Raw genomic sequence first — 15,552 nt, 5'->3', positions numbered from 1 at the left:
CATAGTTTGTGTTTTGTTTTCTTTGAACCCAAAGGGTTGACTACCTCAAATTCATCCTCATAGAAATGCAGTCGTAAGGCATTTGGATATTCTCTAAAGACAGGATGCTCCTTATAGTACAATCCATCACAAAAGTCAGTCAAGACCTGTTCATTTTCAGTATTTACAGAGACTATGTCATCCCACACATCCCCATGGGAACAATATTTTTTCAAAACATCAGAAATGGGAACATAGGAGAAGCTACCTATTTTATGACCTGTAGATCCTCTTAAAGTGTATTGAACTGGTTCAGTCAAGTCTAACCTCGACTTGCAATATTCTTTCAGTTTGAACTGAGAAGAGAACTCTTTTGATGCTTCCTCAAAAAAATCATTGGACTGTAAAACCTGCTGAAGTTCAACACATTCTTCGATATCAAAACCATTTTCTTTAAGATGATAAGATATAAATTCATCGTAATTCTGCTTAAAAAAACAAAATAGAAAGTTTACATCACTAAGTATTTCTTGCTGAACAGATTCTGGTAAATTGTTTTTTTCCCTGCATTTTAGGATGAAGCTACAAAGATTATTTTTAAAGTTATATAAAAGTGTATCCATACAAGGGGGGGTTTGGACATCTGCATCATCACGGATAATACGCTCATGTTCATCTTCAGAAGCAGGGTTTTCACAAGCAGGCTCCTCACTAGCAGGATCACCAGAAGGTAAAATGCAAGCTCTATGTTTTCTATAAATGTGACATCTGAAAGATGGGTAATTGGAAAAAGTAGATTGACAGTCATTGAGTCCACATGTGATTGAGAAGCCTGCCTCATGGGCATGAGTAAGTCCCACATGTTGAACCAACTTCATGAGAGTGAAAGTTTTTCTTTGGCACTTGGGGCATTGGTGTAGCCGTGGCATTTAGAAAAATAATTTAAAAAAAAATAAATAAATTTAATAGAGGAGGTTTGTCACCCTAGTGACAGTTGTTGGCAGAGGCCTGTCTCCCTTCACATGAATTTTTGCAATTCTTTGCTGTAGGAAGGTCAAAGTGTTCTTGTTTTTCGGCTGATACTCGAGATTGAAAACAAAATAAGAACAGAATGATGATATTATCGCTTCCTCTACCTTCATGGCCTCACACACCCTGACCCGGTCTACCATAAGTGAACAGAGGCTTCGTCCCTCAAACGCAGACTTCCAGTCTTCTTGGGTCACCTGGACAACTGGATACGGTGTGTTCGGTTCATCCTGAAGAATACAATAAAACAGACAGGGATGCACGTATTGACTGGTCAAAAAAGAGAGCGATAGTTGATGGACCCCCCCACAAACAAAGAAACAATCATAATCGTATCTATGGCCTACCTACATTACCACTCAGTGACTCAAGACATTGAAAAAAATAAATAAATAGATAAATCAATCAATCAAATAAATAAATCAACTACTAACTAGGGTAGACTGCGGCCAGTAGTATAGGTCCGCAGCAAGAGAGCTAGGCAGAAGCTAGAGATGCATACCTCTCCCATTATGATGTGATGATTAACACTCTCTTTAAAAATGATTGGCAGGAGGATGAGCGCCGCTCTGAAGTCCATACCTAGAAGAGAGAAGAGAGGAGAGAGAGAGAGAAAGAGATACTTTATTCATGTTAGGCATCCAGTAGCTTACACATACACAATCAAAATCTGATTATCATCTCAGAATGCACTGAATTGTCTACAGATTTTTCCATGCACGCGCTTATCAAAGTGTGAGTACACTCTAATAATAAGCTTTTTGTAAGTACCTGGTAGATCTCTGGTGAGCGTTTCTTCTCTGACATCCAAGTACTGTTTGGCTAGTGGAGATTTTCCTTGAGCCAGGGCAAGTATTTTGGGCACTATCTGGTTAAAGCAATCAGTGAAGCTATTGCTCGCTGGTGGGTGGATACGACCCACCTCCTCCAACAGCTGCAGAAAGACAAAGAAAGACAATTAAGCAATTGATCACAAGAGGAAGGGGAATACAGAGTATTTGAACACGCTACGGGGAGTTGTGGCACAATGTGAAGCGGAGTTCTAGACTATACTAGCTGTTCTCTTTTTTCCTTCTTTCTTTTTTTAAAAATAAAATAAAAAATACGTATTTACAAAATCTTCACTTCCTGAACTTTACAGCATCTCTTGGTGATTCTGCCAAGATTAGGAAGCAAAGACTTTGTCAACATGGTTTGTTTAAACAGTGCTACAATAGTCTAGAAAGCCAGACTTATTTTCATGTCTAGTTGTTCAGCCCGATGTTGTTCTAGGGTACATCTTCCTTTTAACTTTAAACACTTACCCCTGAGGATGTCTTCAAGAAGGGATATTTCTTCACAGTATCCTCAACACTCATTCCTTCAGCGATCTCCTTCTGCCTCCATGCAAAGGTTCTCTGCATTAGGTCGCGTACAATCACAGTGTCTGGCTGCGCCTTGCTGTATTGTGTTTGTAGAATCTTAACATGACCAGCAATTGAAGATGCATCTTCCCCAAGAACATCAAGTTCCTATTGACAAAAATAGCAACATGCATGTTTAGCTGAGACAACATTGAGATACATTACACTGAGATTTGACAATCAAACAACAAAAAATGTTTGTCCAACTCACTGATCGTGGCTTGGTTCTCAGACAAGTGTTTGGACTCTCAGCATCAGGTTGCTTGAACTTCTTTCCATGGGGGCCAAACTTCTCTTTGATCAGTTTCACTTCATCATTTTGGACAAGCGGAGAACGCTCGGTCTTAAATTTGCGCTTCAACGACATGTGCCAGGTATGCTTATTTCAACAAAATAATTGGGGGGGGGGACACAACATTAGTCTTCAACAAAACCACTCTTTGGATAAATAAAGCTAGTCTCATGCTTCCTGTTAGGTCTCAGTAGTGACAATGGTAGCGTCCATACGTCAATCAACTGATTCCGTTTATAAATGCAATATGACCACTCACGTGCAGCAAGTCACGGAATGAAAGCACAAATTCCTGTCCTACACTATTGAATTAAGTGACCAGTGCAGACCTGATTAATCAATGGTAAAATTGACTGGATATTAACACATCCCACCCCATCGGTGGAGGGCTGGAGGAAGCTTTGAGGAACACATCTGTGCTTTCATTCAGTGGCCTGCTGCAGGTGAGTGGTCACATTGGTCCTATAAACTGTGGAATAGTCAATTGACATACAGACGCTTCCATGGTCACTTCTGAAACTTAACACACTCCTATTAGGATGAAGCTTGGGACTACAACAAAGCTAGTTAGACAAAAATAACTATCAGGGATCATTGACATGGTTTAATATTTATCAGGGAGTAACTTAAGCAAAGCTACTTACATAGCCATTTCCTGTAACATCCTTCAGGAATGGGTATTTCCGAATTAATGCCTGAGCTACCTTGACATATTCTGCATGCGTGGGATACCTAACACAGAACAGACACAAGTAAAAGTAAATGCGGAATCGACACTGATCCTGACGCCAATCATAATTACAAGCTATGGGAAAGCAGAATACAGCGACTTCTGTCTAAACTGCACCAGAACTTTGGAAGTATGAAGTGAGTGCACATTACATCCAAAGGTTTGGTTGCAGGGAGGTACTGCATTTCTCTATGCATTATGGTAGGATATTTGTATGCAGCTCCTATAGGTGTCCCAATTCCCATAAAAACTGTGATAAATGACTTGTTATGACCTTAAAATCGGCAGCTTTAAATCACTGTTCGCTACAATCCATGGTAAAAATGTTCTTATGCCAAGTGAGAGAAGGAGAATAAACTATAGCTTATCTATCAAGACAAGAGGTGGACCTAAGATGATGATTGGTGACATCTAGATTTGATGGGTAAATGGACAGGTCAGAGCCTCCAGCAGAAACGGTGCCAACAAAAAATGCAATGAGCAACAAGAGCAAGAGACAAAAGACAAGACACACACACACGGGACAAAGAATTCAGACAGTAGTACTTACATAGTATACATGGCAACAGTCTCATGCAATACTCGTATTATTTTGTGCCTGTATTGTGGAACTCTCTGGACCTCCTCTTTGGCATCCAGCTTTGCTTGAAGCTCTTTAGGGAAAGATGGGAGGACAAAAACATCGGGCAGCCTCCCAGCGGCCTGAGAACTAGTTCCACAAGACAAAATAAAGAGAATTTACATCTGTCACTCTGTCACTTTGTTATAGTAAGTACTACGGTAGCCAAGAGGGGCCACAACACATGCAAACACCACAACACCTGCATATTCAGAAAATACTTCCAAATGCAGAAAACATCTTCACTCACACGTGACCCCTCTGAGCCACCGTACTTGGATTTCTTTAAACAGTAAAGTATGAGCGCTTAAGAAAAGGGAGTCGATGTTGTAGTGTTATAATTGATTGAAACAACACTTGCCTTGTAGCAGCATCAACATCTAGCACTTGAAACGTAATTGTGTGCATCTCCTCTGTGTCCATCTCCTCTGCAAGAATAAATAACGATATTGCATTCAAAAATCACCTTTCCATCAATGAGAATGAAGTGCTGGGGAGGAGGGGCAACTAGAGTACACTAAAGGTCACTACACATCAACTAGTGACATGATGAAGGAGAGGGTAAAAAGGTGGAAGGAAGGTGGGGGAACTAGGACTACCTGTGCTGTGAGCAGCTGTTACGGGACAGCCTTTACCTGTCTTGGGTTGTGTGTTTTGAGTGGAACAGGCTTCTCCGTCTCCAGGCTGAATCTGTCGCATAATTTGGAGGAATTTGACTTGTTTCTTAAAGGACCCTTTGAACAAATGGTCCAGCATTGCGTCGGTTAACCCAAGCTGTACAGTCTCTCCATCCACTTCATTTTCTGCGGATTAAAAAGCACATTGATTTTGATTGTACTCATGCATTATGGGTATATGGTTATTGCTATTGCTGTCCAAAGCCACATACAAATAAAAACAATACAATAATTAATCTAACAGTGAACAGTTTCAAAGAGTTGATTAATAGTTGGGTATATACACAGTAACTGGTTGTCTTCAATTCAGATATCCCACAGATTAAATTTGTACCGTAAACAGTGGCTGTTGCTGCTCTTAGAAATAGAGGAAACTGCTCAAACAAAATGGTCAATTATTACATTGGACGAACTAGCCAGGAAGTCTAACACGTTATAGAATGTTCTGGTTGGAAAAATAGGCTAATGTAATACATTATTGTTTGGTGCATTTTCCGTTATATTTTAGAGGAAGCCGAGCTTCCCCTATAGTTCCAGCAATCGCCTCTGGTAGAGACCCGGGAATTCCACACAACATGGACGCCATCTTCTATTGTTAAACTGTGTTTCACAGGTCCACGTGTACAAATGGAATCGAACATCATCCATCACCTTCATCTTATAAATATGCAATACCCGTAAACTAAACACTAACATATTATATTATCTACATACCTGCAGAACTATGTTGGGCATTAGCTTAACTTTAACTCAACTTTTAATTGAGTACGTTGGCTGAGCGAGGGACATGAGCTAGCTATTGCTATAGCCAACTGTAAGCCAATGGCAAATTATCCAATTAGCTTGCCAGCTGAATTGACTGGCAAACGTTAGCTAAGGTAATCTAACGTTATGCTTTCTTCTTTACAATATGTACGACTACATCTAACAAATGTTAGTGGTAACTAATAAATAAGTCCTGATATAACGTTAGCTTGATCTAACAGTAGCTAAGTGGCTAGCTACAACGTTAACGTTATTTCGCTGGCGTCAGCATTCTGATGCACCAACTTTAATCAAGTGTCACATTCAAATGTTCGTCAGCTAATAACTGTATTACTCACCTCTAAATTTCTGCTCTTCATCACTGGTCATACATAGTCCTGCTTCTGACAATTTAAGTATGAGCTCATCTGTTGATAACTTGTCCATGTTTCAACTGGCAAGCGCCGTTCTCCTCCTTCAACGGCAACCGGCTCCAGCTACTACGTGAATGAAGTAAGGGATAATGCCCGACGAGGTGTCCATTAACAGAAATTAATGGACGACGCGGAGGCGTGAACCGTCCGACGCGAAGCGGAGTTCAATTCCTCCGGTGACACCGGAGGAATTGAACTCGGTGACACCGGAGGAATTGAACGAATTAGCCGGAGGAATTGAACGAATTAGAGGATGACAAGGACGAGATAAACACAAAGAAAACGATTTAGGAAACTATCTGTGAACTTTGATTCTTTGAAACAAAATTTCGCATCATTCTCTGGACACACACAAGTAGCACTGGCCTTCTGAAATGATACTTCGTATCACATAACGTAAGGTTAAGCCATCATCTCACTTCCCATCACTGATCAACTGCTGCGGTCGGGTCGCTATGGCCAACGCCTGCATACGGGAGATATTAAATAGTGCGCTCGACTTGTAAAAATAAAAAAAACGCTCACAATTTTAACTCTAAAACACGTTAAAGTATTATTAATTGATTAAATATTTCTTTCTTTCGTAAGTGACCATGGTATAAGCGGGATAATGCCCTTCGAGGTGTCCATTAACAGAAATTAATGGATGACGCGGAGGCGTGAACCGTCCGAAGTCCATTAATTTCTGTTAATGGACACCTCGTCGGGCATTATCCCTTACATAAAATACAATTGTTTACTCACCCTTTGTATTATTTGCACTCCTTCAGGAGATAATTAGATCAGCGTATATCCATATAGCGGGAGTTCCGATAGTATGTAGTATACTTCATCCACAACCTCAGAATCGAAAAAACATTCAGCCATGTTGCAAAAAACTAGCAGTAGCAAATTATAGGTAAACAAGCCAACCGTCACGGGTTCAGAAGACATCATCCGGGGTCTGAAGGTCAATCTATAGACCCAGGATGATGATAACAGGTAACTCTGGACTCAACAGGGAATAGCACTAGATGAATGAGTTTCGACTTTAGGAAGCCTCCAGTCCTTTTTGTGTCAACTATGTGTGGTTGTAATAGTTTTGTCATGTAACTTGCATTCATATTCCCAAACTGCGATGAACCAAGTGAAAAACTGTCATAAAACCAGAACACAGTAAACCCAGATTGTCCCATCATAGCTTTGGATTTCTCTAGATGTGGCCGTAGCATGGCTCTCAAGTTTAACACAATAATAAGGAGTTAACGAATATTCCCTTTAATGGAAGTCTTATTTTTGATGCCCAACAAACACATGCTCATTCTGTGATTTGTCCCTTGACCCGTCCTCTGGCGTGGATTAATGCACAGGCTGGCCTAGGCTGCAGCCTAGGGGCCCCACGTGTGCAGGGGCCCCGGACTGGCCACACTATTTAAAATTTTCCTAAATAGACACGACAAAAATGACCTCTATTGGCCCATAAAACAAATAAACAATTGATTGGATAGATGTGATCCACATGTCAAATCTATCCAATCTCTTAGGTTGGTCACGTAAGTTGGTCACGTCACTTTTGATGACGTCTTTTGACAGAATGACAGCAAAATGACAGAGAGAAGGTATGAAAGTGCAGCCTCCAAAAGAAAACAGCAGAGCTTTTTAAAAAAATCCTATTAACGGGATATTTCAAGCCTTCGTCAAGTCAGACAGATGCAGTCGCGGAGGATGAAACACTTAACGTTATAGAGGCGGCGGGATCCTTAGCCATAGCCGCAGCTAGCTCAAGATTTCAGGGAATTTTATATCACAAATAAGACCCATATTACACAGGTTGGTTTACAAGGCTGGTCCTATTTTACAGGTCTAACGTTATGGTGAACGAGTCCCCATTGACATCCGTGACCATGACGATGCAGAGGCTTCACCACCACAACCATCTGAGTCAGCAGAGGGACACGATCAGGCACTTGAACCCAGCCTCGGTTCACTCAATCTTGCGTCAGTCCCGCCCCTTCCTCACCTGTTGTGGCCGGAGGATTTGCGGACTCCTGTCTTCTCTCCTCTGTGTTTATTATGCTGTGTTTTATACAGGGTTTGATGTAGCCTATTGCACAGTGGTTGTGTTTTAGTAAAGATGTTGTCTTAGAGTGTGTTCTGTACTGATATAGATGTTACATCTGAACTGTTTTGTGGCTTTGGTGGCACAGGCCAGATGGTAATATATATATATATAAAAACAAAACAAAAAAAACGTCCCTCTCACCCTCCTTGGGTGATATCTGTGTCATCCTCAAGCTCGGGTCCTCTACCAGAGGCCTGGGAGTTTGAGGGTTCTGCACAGTATCTTAGCTGTTCCTAGGACTGCGCTCTTCTGGACTGAGGCTTCTGATGTTGTTCCTGGGATCTGTTGGAGCCACTCCCCCAGTTTGGGGGTCACTGCCCCGAGTGATATATATATATATATATATATATATATATATATACACACATATTAGCATGATTTAAAGAGCTACTTCTATGCACTGGGCCCTCTGCTTGTTCGTATTTGTGTTTTGTTTGCTGAATTTCTCATGTGGTCATTTTGTGGCAACAACTCAAATAAATGGTTGTCTCTATGTTTGTGTATGCGAGTTCACCTTAGTATTTGTATGTGGGCCACTTATGGCAATAAATACATTTTCTGGTAAAGCATGATGAGTAAGGGGGGGGGCCCACACAAAGTGTAGCCTTGGGGCCCATGACCACCTTAATCCTCCTCTGCCCGTCCTGTAGTTTGGGAAATCAGGAAGCAATGGCAAACAGAAACATAGAGTTGAAAAAGAAAAGGCAAGTTCTTGGAGGCTCTGCTGAGAGTTATTTGCATTTACTGTGTATATGGACTGAGTTACCACTGCAGTATGTCATGTCTCAAATATAAGTCAAGAACAAAGCTGATACATGGAGCATTGTTGTAAAGAGAGATGCAGGATCACAAACACATCACGCTGGCCAGGAGGTGTGCAGAAAAACAGGTTGACTTTTATTTTCCATGGTTCAAACAAAGGCAGTCTTGTAACAAAGACAAATGGGATGCTGCTCTTCCCATAGCATACAAAAAAAACTAAAAACCATTCTCACCCTATATATACTCTGATAGGCCTTCTCTCCAGTTCAAATCAGCCTATCAGAGTAGATCTGTGAAGGGAGGGCGGACACGATTAACAATAAAACCATAATTTCCTTGACTTGTTTGTCCCAACAAAAACATAGTAAACTCTGCAATATAAACAAAAAAATATAGTACATTCAGATCTAATCAACGAAATCTACAATATGAACAATTTAACTTAATTAACTGAAATATTTCCACCCATTTCATCTTCCAATTAAAACAATACCCGTCTCCTTTTACTCTCCATAAAAGGGTACCTATAGAGGCGTGCTTCCTCTTTACGCCCATGTCCAGAAGCACAAAGGACTGGAAAGAGGTGACAAACCACATTGTCTGTCTTGTCACTATTTCAGTGATTTTAAGAATACATTCAACTAAGATGACCATGCTCTATCCATATCATCCAACATAGCAAATCAGTTAAAGAATTAAAATTATAAACAGTAAACAGAGAGGGAGTTGGCACTTTCTCACAAGCATGCACAACCTTTGAGGTTATTTTTAGATTATTCTGGACAGTATTTTCAATGTGTTGGATTGTTGCAATAAAAACTAATCACTAAACAACTGATATTATAAAGGCAAATAAGAAAAATTACTATAGGAGGATACTAGATGATAATAGAAATAACATTAAAGGAATATGGAAAATATTAAACAATATTATAAGAGATGGATCTAAACACAATAGTCTGCCTAAGTATTTCATTGATAATGATATTGAAAATTATAATATGACAGATGTTGCTAATAGTTTTAACGAATACTTTGTAAAATATTGGACCTGAGCTTGCAAGAAAAATCCTTGATCCCAGGACATTTGATGAACAGATATTAGAGAGAAATCCTTGCTCATTGTTTCTACAAGCTGTGGATAAAAATGAAATCTTGAATATTGTCAAAAATGTAAGAATAAACAGTCCACTGACATCAATATGGTACTAATAAAAAAGGTCATTGAAGGCATTGTTGAGTCATTCACATACATCTGTAATTTATCATTTCCGACTGGTTCATTTCCAAATAAAATGAAAGTAGTTAAAGTCATACCTCTGTTCAAGGCTGGAAACAAGCATCATTTCACAAACTACAGATCGTCTCCTTGCTCCCACAATTTGCAAAAAAATACTGGAAAAACTCTTCAACAAAAGATTGGACATGTTTTTAGAAAAACACAAAATTCTTGCTGAGAATCAGTATGGGTTCAGGTCAAAAAGATCAAGATCATTGGCAATAATAGAGGCAATAGAAGAAATCACAAATGCAATAGACCGTAAGCAAAAGGCTATTGGAGTATTTATTGATTTAAAAAAGACTTTTGACACAATTGACCATGAAATATTAATCAAAAAACTGGAAAGATATGGCATCAGGGGAATAGTGCTGGATTGGGTGAAAAGTTATTTAAGTGGGAGACAGGAGTTTGTGAAATTGGGTGATTGTGTCTCTTCTTGTTTGGACATTGCTTGTGGTGTCCCACAGGGGTCAGTGTTGGGACCCAAGTTTTTCATTTTGTGTATTACAGTAATGATATATGTCAAATCACTCAAGTGTTGCATTTTGTGTTATTTGCTGATGACACAAATATTTTCTGTTCTGGGGATAACTTACAAAAATTACAAAAGGACATCACTACAGAAATTAACAAACTAAAAATATGGTTCGATAGAAATAGGCTATCATTAAATCTGAGCAAGACAAAATGAATGGTCTTTGGTAATTGTCCACTGAATACAGAGGTATTAATAAAATTAGTGGGAGTTAAAATAGTGTTCACGAAATAAAATTTTTGGGGGTAACCATAGATAACAGAATCAATTGGAAATCACATATCAAACATGTACAAACCAAAGTCTCAAGAAGCATTGCAATAATAAACAAAGCAAAAAAGGTTTTGGATCAGAAATCACTTCACAGTCTTTACTGTTCCCTAGTCTCACCATATCTTCAATACTGTGCTGAGGTTTGGGGCAACAACTACAAAACATCACTACAGCCACTAACCACCATTCAAAAAAGAGCAATACGAATCATACACAACGTTGGCTATCAGGAACACACAAACTCTTTATTTCTACAGTCCAAGCTACTAAAATTTACAGATATTGTGGAATATCAAACAGCTCAAATAATGTTTAAAGCTAAAAATAATCTTTTGCCAATAAATATATCATTATGCATGAGGGGAGTTATAATTTAAGGGAAAAAATAAACTTTAATCTAACTTTAATTTGGACAAAGAGGAGGGGTTTTTGTGTTTCAGTTAGCGGGGTGAGACTATGGAACAGGTTTACGATGGAGTTGAAGCAATGTCCAAACATGAAACAGTTTAAAATGAGGTACAAAGACTATTTTTAAGAAGTACAGGGATGAGGGAGGTGTTGGGTAGCACTAAGTGTTATTAGGTTATTGTCTCCTTTGTTTTTGTTGTTTTGTTTTGTTCTTTTTTATTGTTTATCTTTGTGCATGTGTGTATCTGTGTGTGTATATTAAATTAAGTTTATATGTAGATTATATTTTTTTTTTTTTGTTTTTTTTTTTTTGTTTTTTTGTAATTCAAGTCAGGAATATATTTTATTTAGAAGTATCAGGCATATCTAAACTAGTTGCAAGGAACGATTTAAAGAGAAGGGGTGGGAATTTATAAGTTATTCTTCTTCTCACTCCTTTTCGAATATGTATTTCTATGTTTAAATGTTTTGCCTTACTTTTCTTTTTTCTTTTGGTTTGCATATTCGAAATAAAGACTTCAATGAAGTCTTTAATATGATATCAATATTACTCTATGGCCACCAATTATAAATCTGTGGAATACTGTGATGCTATTGTCTCTCAGAACACAAGACACAACGAGTCCAACAAGTTTTATAATATTACCTTTCCGTCTTCTATTAACGTCTCAGGGAGATTAAATACAAATCTCAGCCACATACACACTGTGTTTGTCCTTACACATTTAAGCACGCTGACAAATACAAAGAATTTAAACTAATAGTTGGTGTTAGACAGCAAAGAGCCAAAGCGGTCAGTTTAAAATTTAAAATAAAATACTGACCCCTGGTGTTCATAGTACAGAATAAATTTTCCCTTGAACACAAAAAAGGCATCAAATGTAAAGTTATGAGTTCCTTTAGTTATTGTAATTACAATTATTCATTTATTGATTTATTTGGGGTGGCACAGTGGCGAGGTGGTTGAGAAGGTCCCGGGTTCGAATCCATGGCTTCCACCGTCCAAAGACATGCTCGTTAGGTTAATTGGTGATTCTAAATTGGCCGTAGGTGTGAGTGTGAATGGTTGTCTGTCTCTCTGTGTTAGCCAGGGTGTACCCCACCTTTCACCTGATGACAGCTGGAATAGGCTCCAGCAGACCCCGCAACCCTTCACAGGAACAAGCGGTTACAGAAAATGAATGAATGGTTTATTTGAATCTTGTTTACTTTGTGTGTCACTCTGGTTTTCAGACCTTGCATCTATTGTAGTCATTTTTTTAACATCCAACTCAATAGCTTTATTAAATAACTAATTAATTAGGAGGTCAGAGTCAGTAGATGCAAACAAGTAAAGCTGACTATTATTAATGGTCTGAGGAAAGCATGTCTTGCCTAACTAGCCCTTTTTATTGTGTCTATTGACCTTTGTCTTTTAGGTGGTTAGAGGATTAAACGTACAGTATTCTCATGCGTAGAGAACTATTGTCTGTGAGCGTTTTATTAATGTTTTATCTCACAGCACTGACAGGTGTTATCATGTTCCTGTAAAGTGGTATTATTCCTTTGAAGTGAAACCGAAGGAAAAGCTCACACACGTGATCTGTAACTCCGAGCGACGTGACATCAGGAGAATATAAAACATGTATTGCGCGTCATCTGTTCATATTTTCATTCCCCACTTCCACAGCACCAGCTCAAATCCTGCACACCACGCAGGTAAGATACCATGCAGTTTTTACTGTGCACTGGTAAACTACACACTGATAACTTTAAAAATGTTTCTACTGAATTCTTCATCAGCCGTAATGTTGTTTTTATTTTTATTTTCTGTAAAGTTCAAACAGTGTTTTAACCTTTTCAGCTGTGATGGCAGCAGCAGTCTTACCCAGCAGCAGAGGACTGGCTAGAGTCAGTACCTCCAAAGGCCTCCTCCTCATCTTCTCTCTGCTCAGTCTGGTTCACGTTACAACTTCACAGATAGACGAAAACAAAATTGTGAATCCATTTTTATTTAATCTTTTATTTGTAATGTAAAACATTTACACACATGCGGCAGTTCTCCATGGGCTAATAAACACTTATATCCACATTCATCTTTAAATTTCAGATGATGTTCAAGCAATTCATGAGGACAGCAGAAGAAGAGCTAATACGAGAGAAGGTGGGTCAGATAGTTATCCACACATTCTTCCTTCATGTCATATCTTGCTTGTGTGCGTGTTTGTGTGTGGACAGTAACAAAAAATAAATATTTTATAAAATAAAAGTAAGAACAAAGAACTGCATTTCACATCCGATTATCTTCATAAATACCCACAGAAAGAGAAATGCAACTAGGAAGTGCAGTATATACATCATGCTCGAATAGGAAATTTAATGTGTGCTAAAAGTTTTATTCTCCTCCATCAGGCGGCATACCAGCGTCGGGCTGAAACTCTGTCAGAATTACTTGATCTGGCAGGTTCGCTCAACACCAAGGACCAGCTGGTAAATGAATGAAAACACATTTGTTTAATTTAAAACTGCTGCAAGTCATTGTGAGCTCATCAATTGTTGGAATTCCCATTTACGGTTGTTTAAAGGTATGTACGCAAGAGCAAGTTTCTCACAATGATGTTTCTGGAAAAATTTCAGAAAATATTCAGAGAAAACCTCCAGAGAGCAGCGATACATGCAAGACAGAAGGTGAGTTATTCATTCTCAATGTTGCTTATGTGCTGGGTGAAAGAGTTACGTGCTATGTGTGTAGGTAGTAAACAAAAATTAACGGAAAATGTACATTTCATATCAGTGTTTTAAGTGATGTGATGCAGTGTAGTCTGTGAGAACACATGCAGTGCATACTACATGTAGCAGGCTGGTACAGGCTGCAGGGATACACTGTACATTAGACAGATGTTCAGTAGTTCCACTGAAACTAACTGACGGACACGGGATGGTGGCCAGGTGTTTGCCTGATGTTGTATGTGACCGAGTTGATGCTGCTGACTAACGGTCTGAGCAAGACTCCTTCCTTGATTAGCTTAGGGAGTCCATAGATGCATAAGGTGGCCTCTCCAGGGTACAGGGTACAGCATTCCCTCGTCTATCATGGGGGTTACGTTCCAGACTCCCCCCGTGACAAGAGAATCCGCAAAATAGTGACCACATATTTATTTTATTAATTATACTAGTGATGCACCGATGTAAAAATTCTGGCCGATACCGATAACCGATGTTAATATTGCTGTTATGGCCGATACCGATATTTACCGATGTCGGTATATATATATGAAACACATTTTTATGATAATCAAAATCATTAATCATCAATAAATCATTTTTTTCTTTTACTTTTGCATTTTATTTTCAGAAATGACTGATACTGTATTCTGATAACATTGAAAAATATTTAAGGTACAGTAGTAGGCCTAAAAAATGGCCAAAGCCACTTAGCAAAATAAAATGACTGATACTGTTTTCTGTAAACATTGAAAAATCTTTAGTTGAGCAGAGATGTCGTCTGTTTGGTCATTTTTCAAAGTCTTTGAAGAGGATCCTATGCTGTATGTAATGACTCCTCGCTATGCTGTATGTGACTGTGAAGGCCGGGTGATGCGAGGGGGAGCTCGTGTCAAATCGTTCAACACAACCAATTTGATCACCCACTTAAAAAACAAGCATCCCGAAGCCTACAAAGAATATGAAAAACTAGCTAATGCTAAGCAGCGGAAGAAAGCTACTGCTATCAGAGCTAGTGAGCGGAGCGCGAGCGAGCGAGGGGCGGAGCGGATGGAATTTTGGTGGAGCTAGAGGCCGGAGCGGGCGCTCTGTTCCGCTCCGATACCGCTCACACCACCAGCCTGACGCGTGCCCAAATCCCCCCAGAATTAATTTCTTCCTAATAAAACCAAAACCGTTAATTTTCAAAAAAATTGCCATGGCAAGATGGAGTTCGTGAAATATTTTAGAAAGGAAACTGATTGGGTTATTTCTCCCTCTTTTAAATTGGAGCGAGCGTGGAGCGATTTCGCTGCAGCGGGGGAGGACTTTTAGGTGGAGCGGGGAGCGAAATTGAGCGGAGCGGCCTGACGTGAATTTGAGCGGAGGAGCGGCCGACTGAACAGCCACCTGAGCGAGGAGCAGGACATTCGCACCGCTCAGCTCCGCTCACTAGCTCTGCACACACATCAAATACGCAGGAATAATTATCGGCCTGTTCACATCGGCTCTATTTTTACACCTGACCGATACCGATGTGTAAAAAAATGACCATATCGGCCGATATTATATCGGCGGCCGATATATCGTGCATCACTGAAT

The 15,552-nt window shown here is 39.4% G+C and overlaps 1 protein-coding gene across 1 annotated transcript; it reads right to left on the bottom strand.

Annotated features, from left to right (window-relative positions):
- Window positions 1-941: 941 nt before the first annotated feature.
- LOC311491493 (sterile alpha motif domain-containing protein 3-like) lies at window positions 942-5,920 on the bottom strand (the record flags this gene model as incomplete). Its single annotated transcript, XM_084549426.1, has 10 exons — window positions 942-1,238; window positions 1,511-1,590; window positions 1,780-1,942; window positions 2,313-2,519; window positions 2,623-2,790; window positions 3,348-3,435; window positions 3,984-4,154; window positions 4,414-4,480; window positions 4,688-4,855; window positions 5,833-5,920. The coding sequence occupies 10 exons, from the start codon at window positions 5,918-5,920 to the stop codon at window positions 942-944; spliced, it is 1,497 nt and encodes a 498-aa protein (XP_084405552.1).
- Window positions 5,921-15,552: the final 9,632 nt, after the last annotated feature.

The sequence above is a fragment of the Chelon labrosus genome, assembly GCF_963514085.1.
Source record: "Chelon labrosus genome assembly, chromosome: 1".
NCBI classification, from domain to species: Eukaryota; Metazoa; Chordata; class Actinopteri; order Mugiliformes; family Mugilidae; genus Chelon; species Chelon labrosus.
The sequence above is the reverse complement of the archived record's forward strand: the minus strand, read 5'-3'. Positions and strand labels throughout refer to the sequence as shown.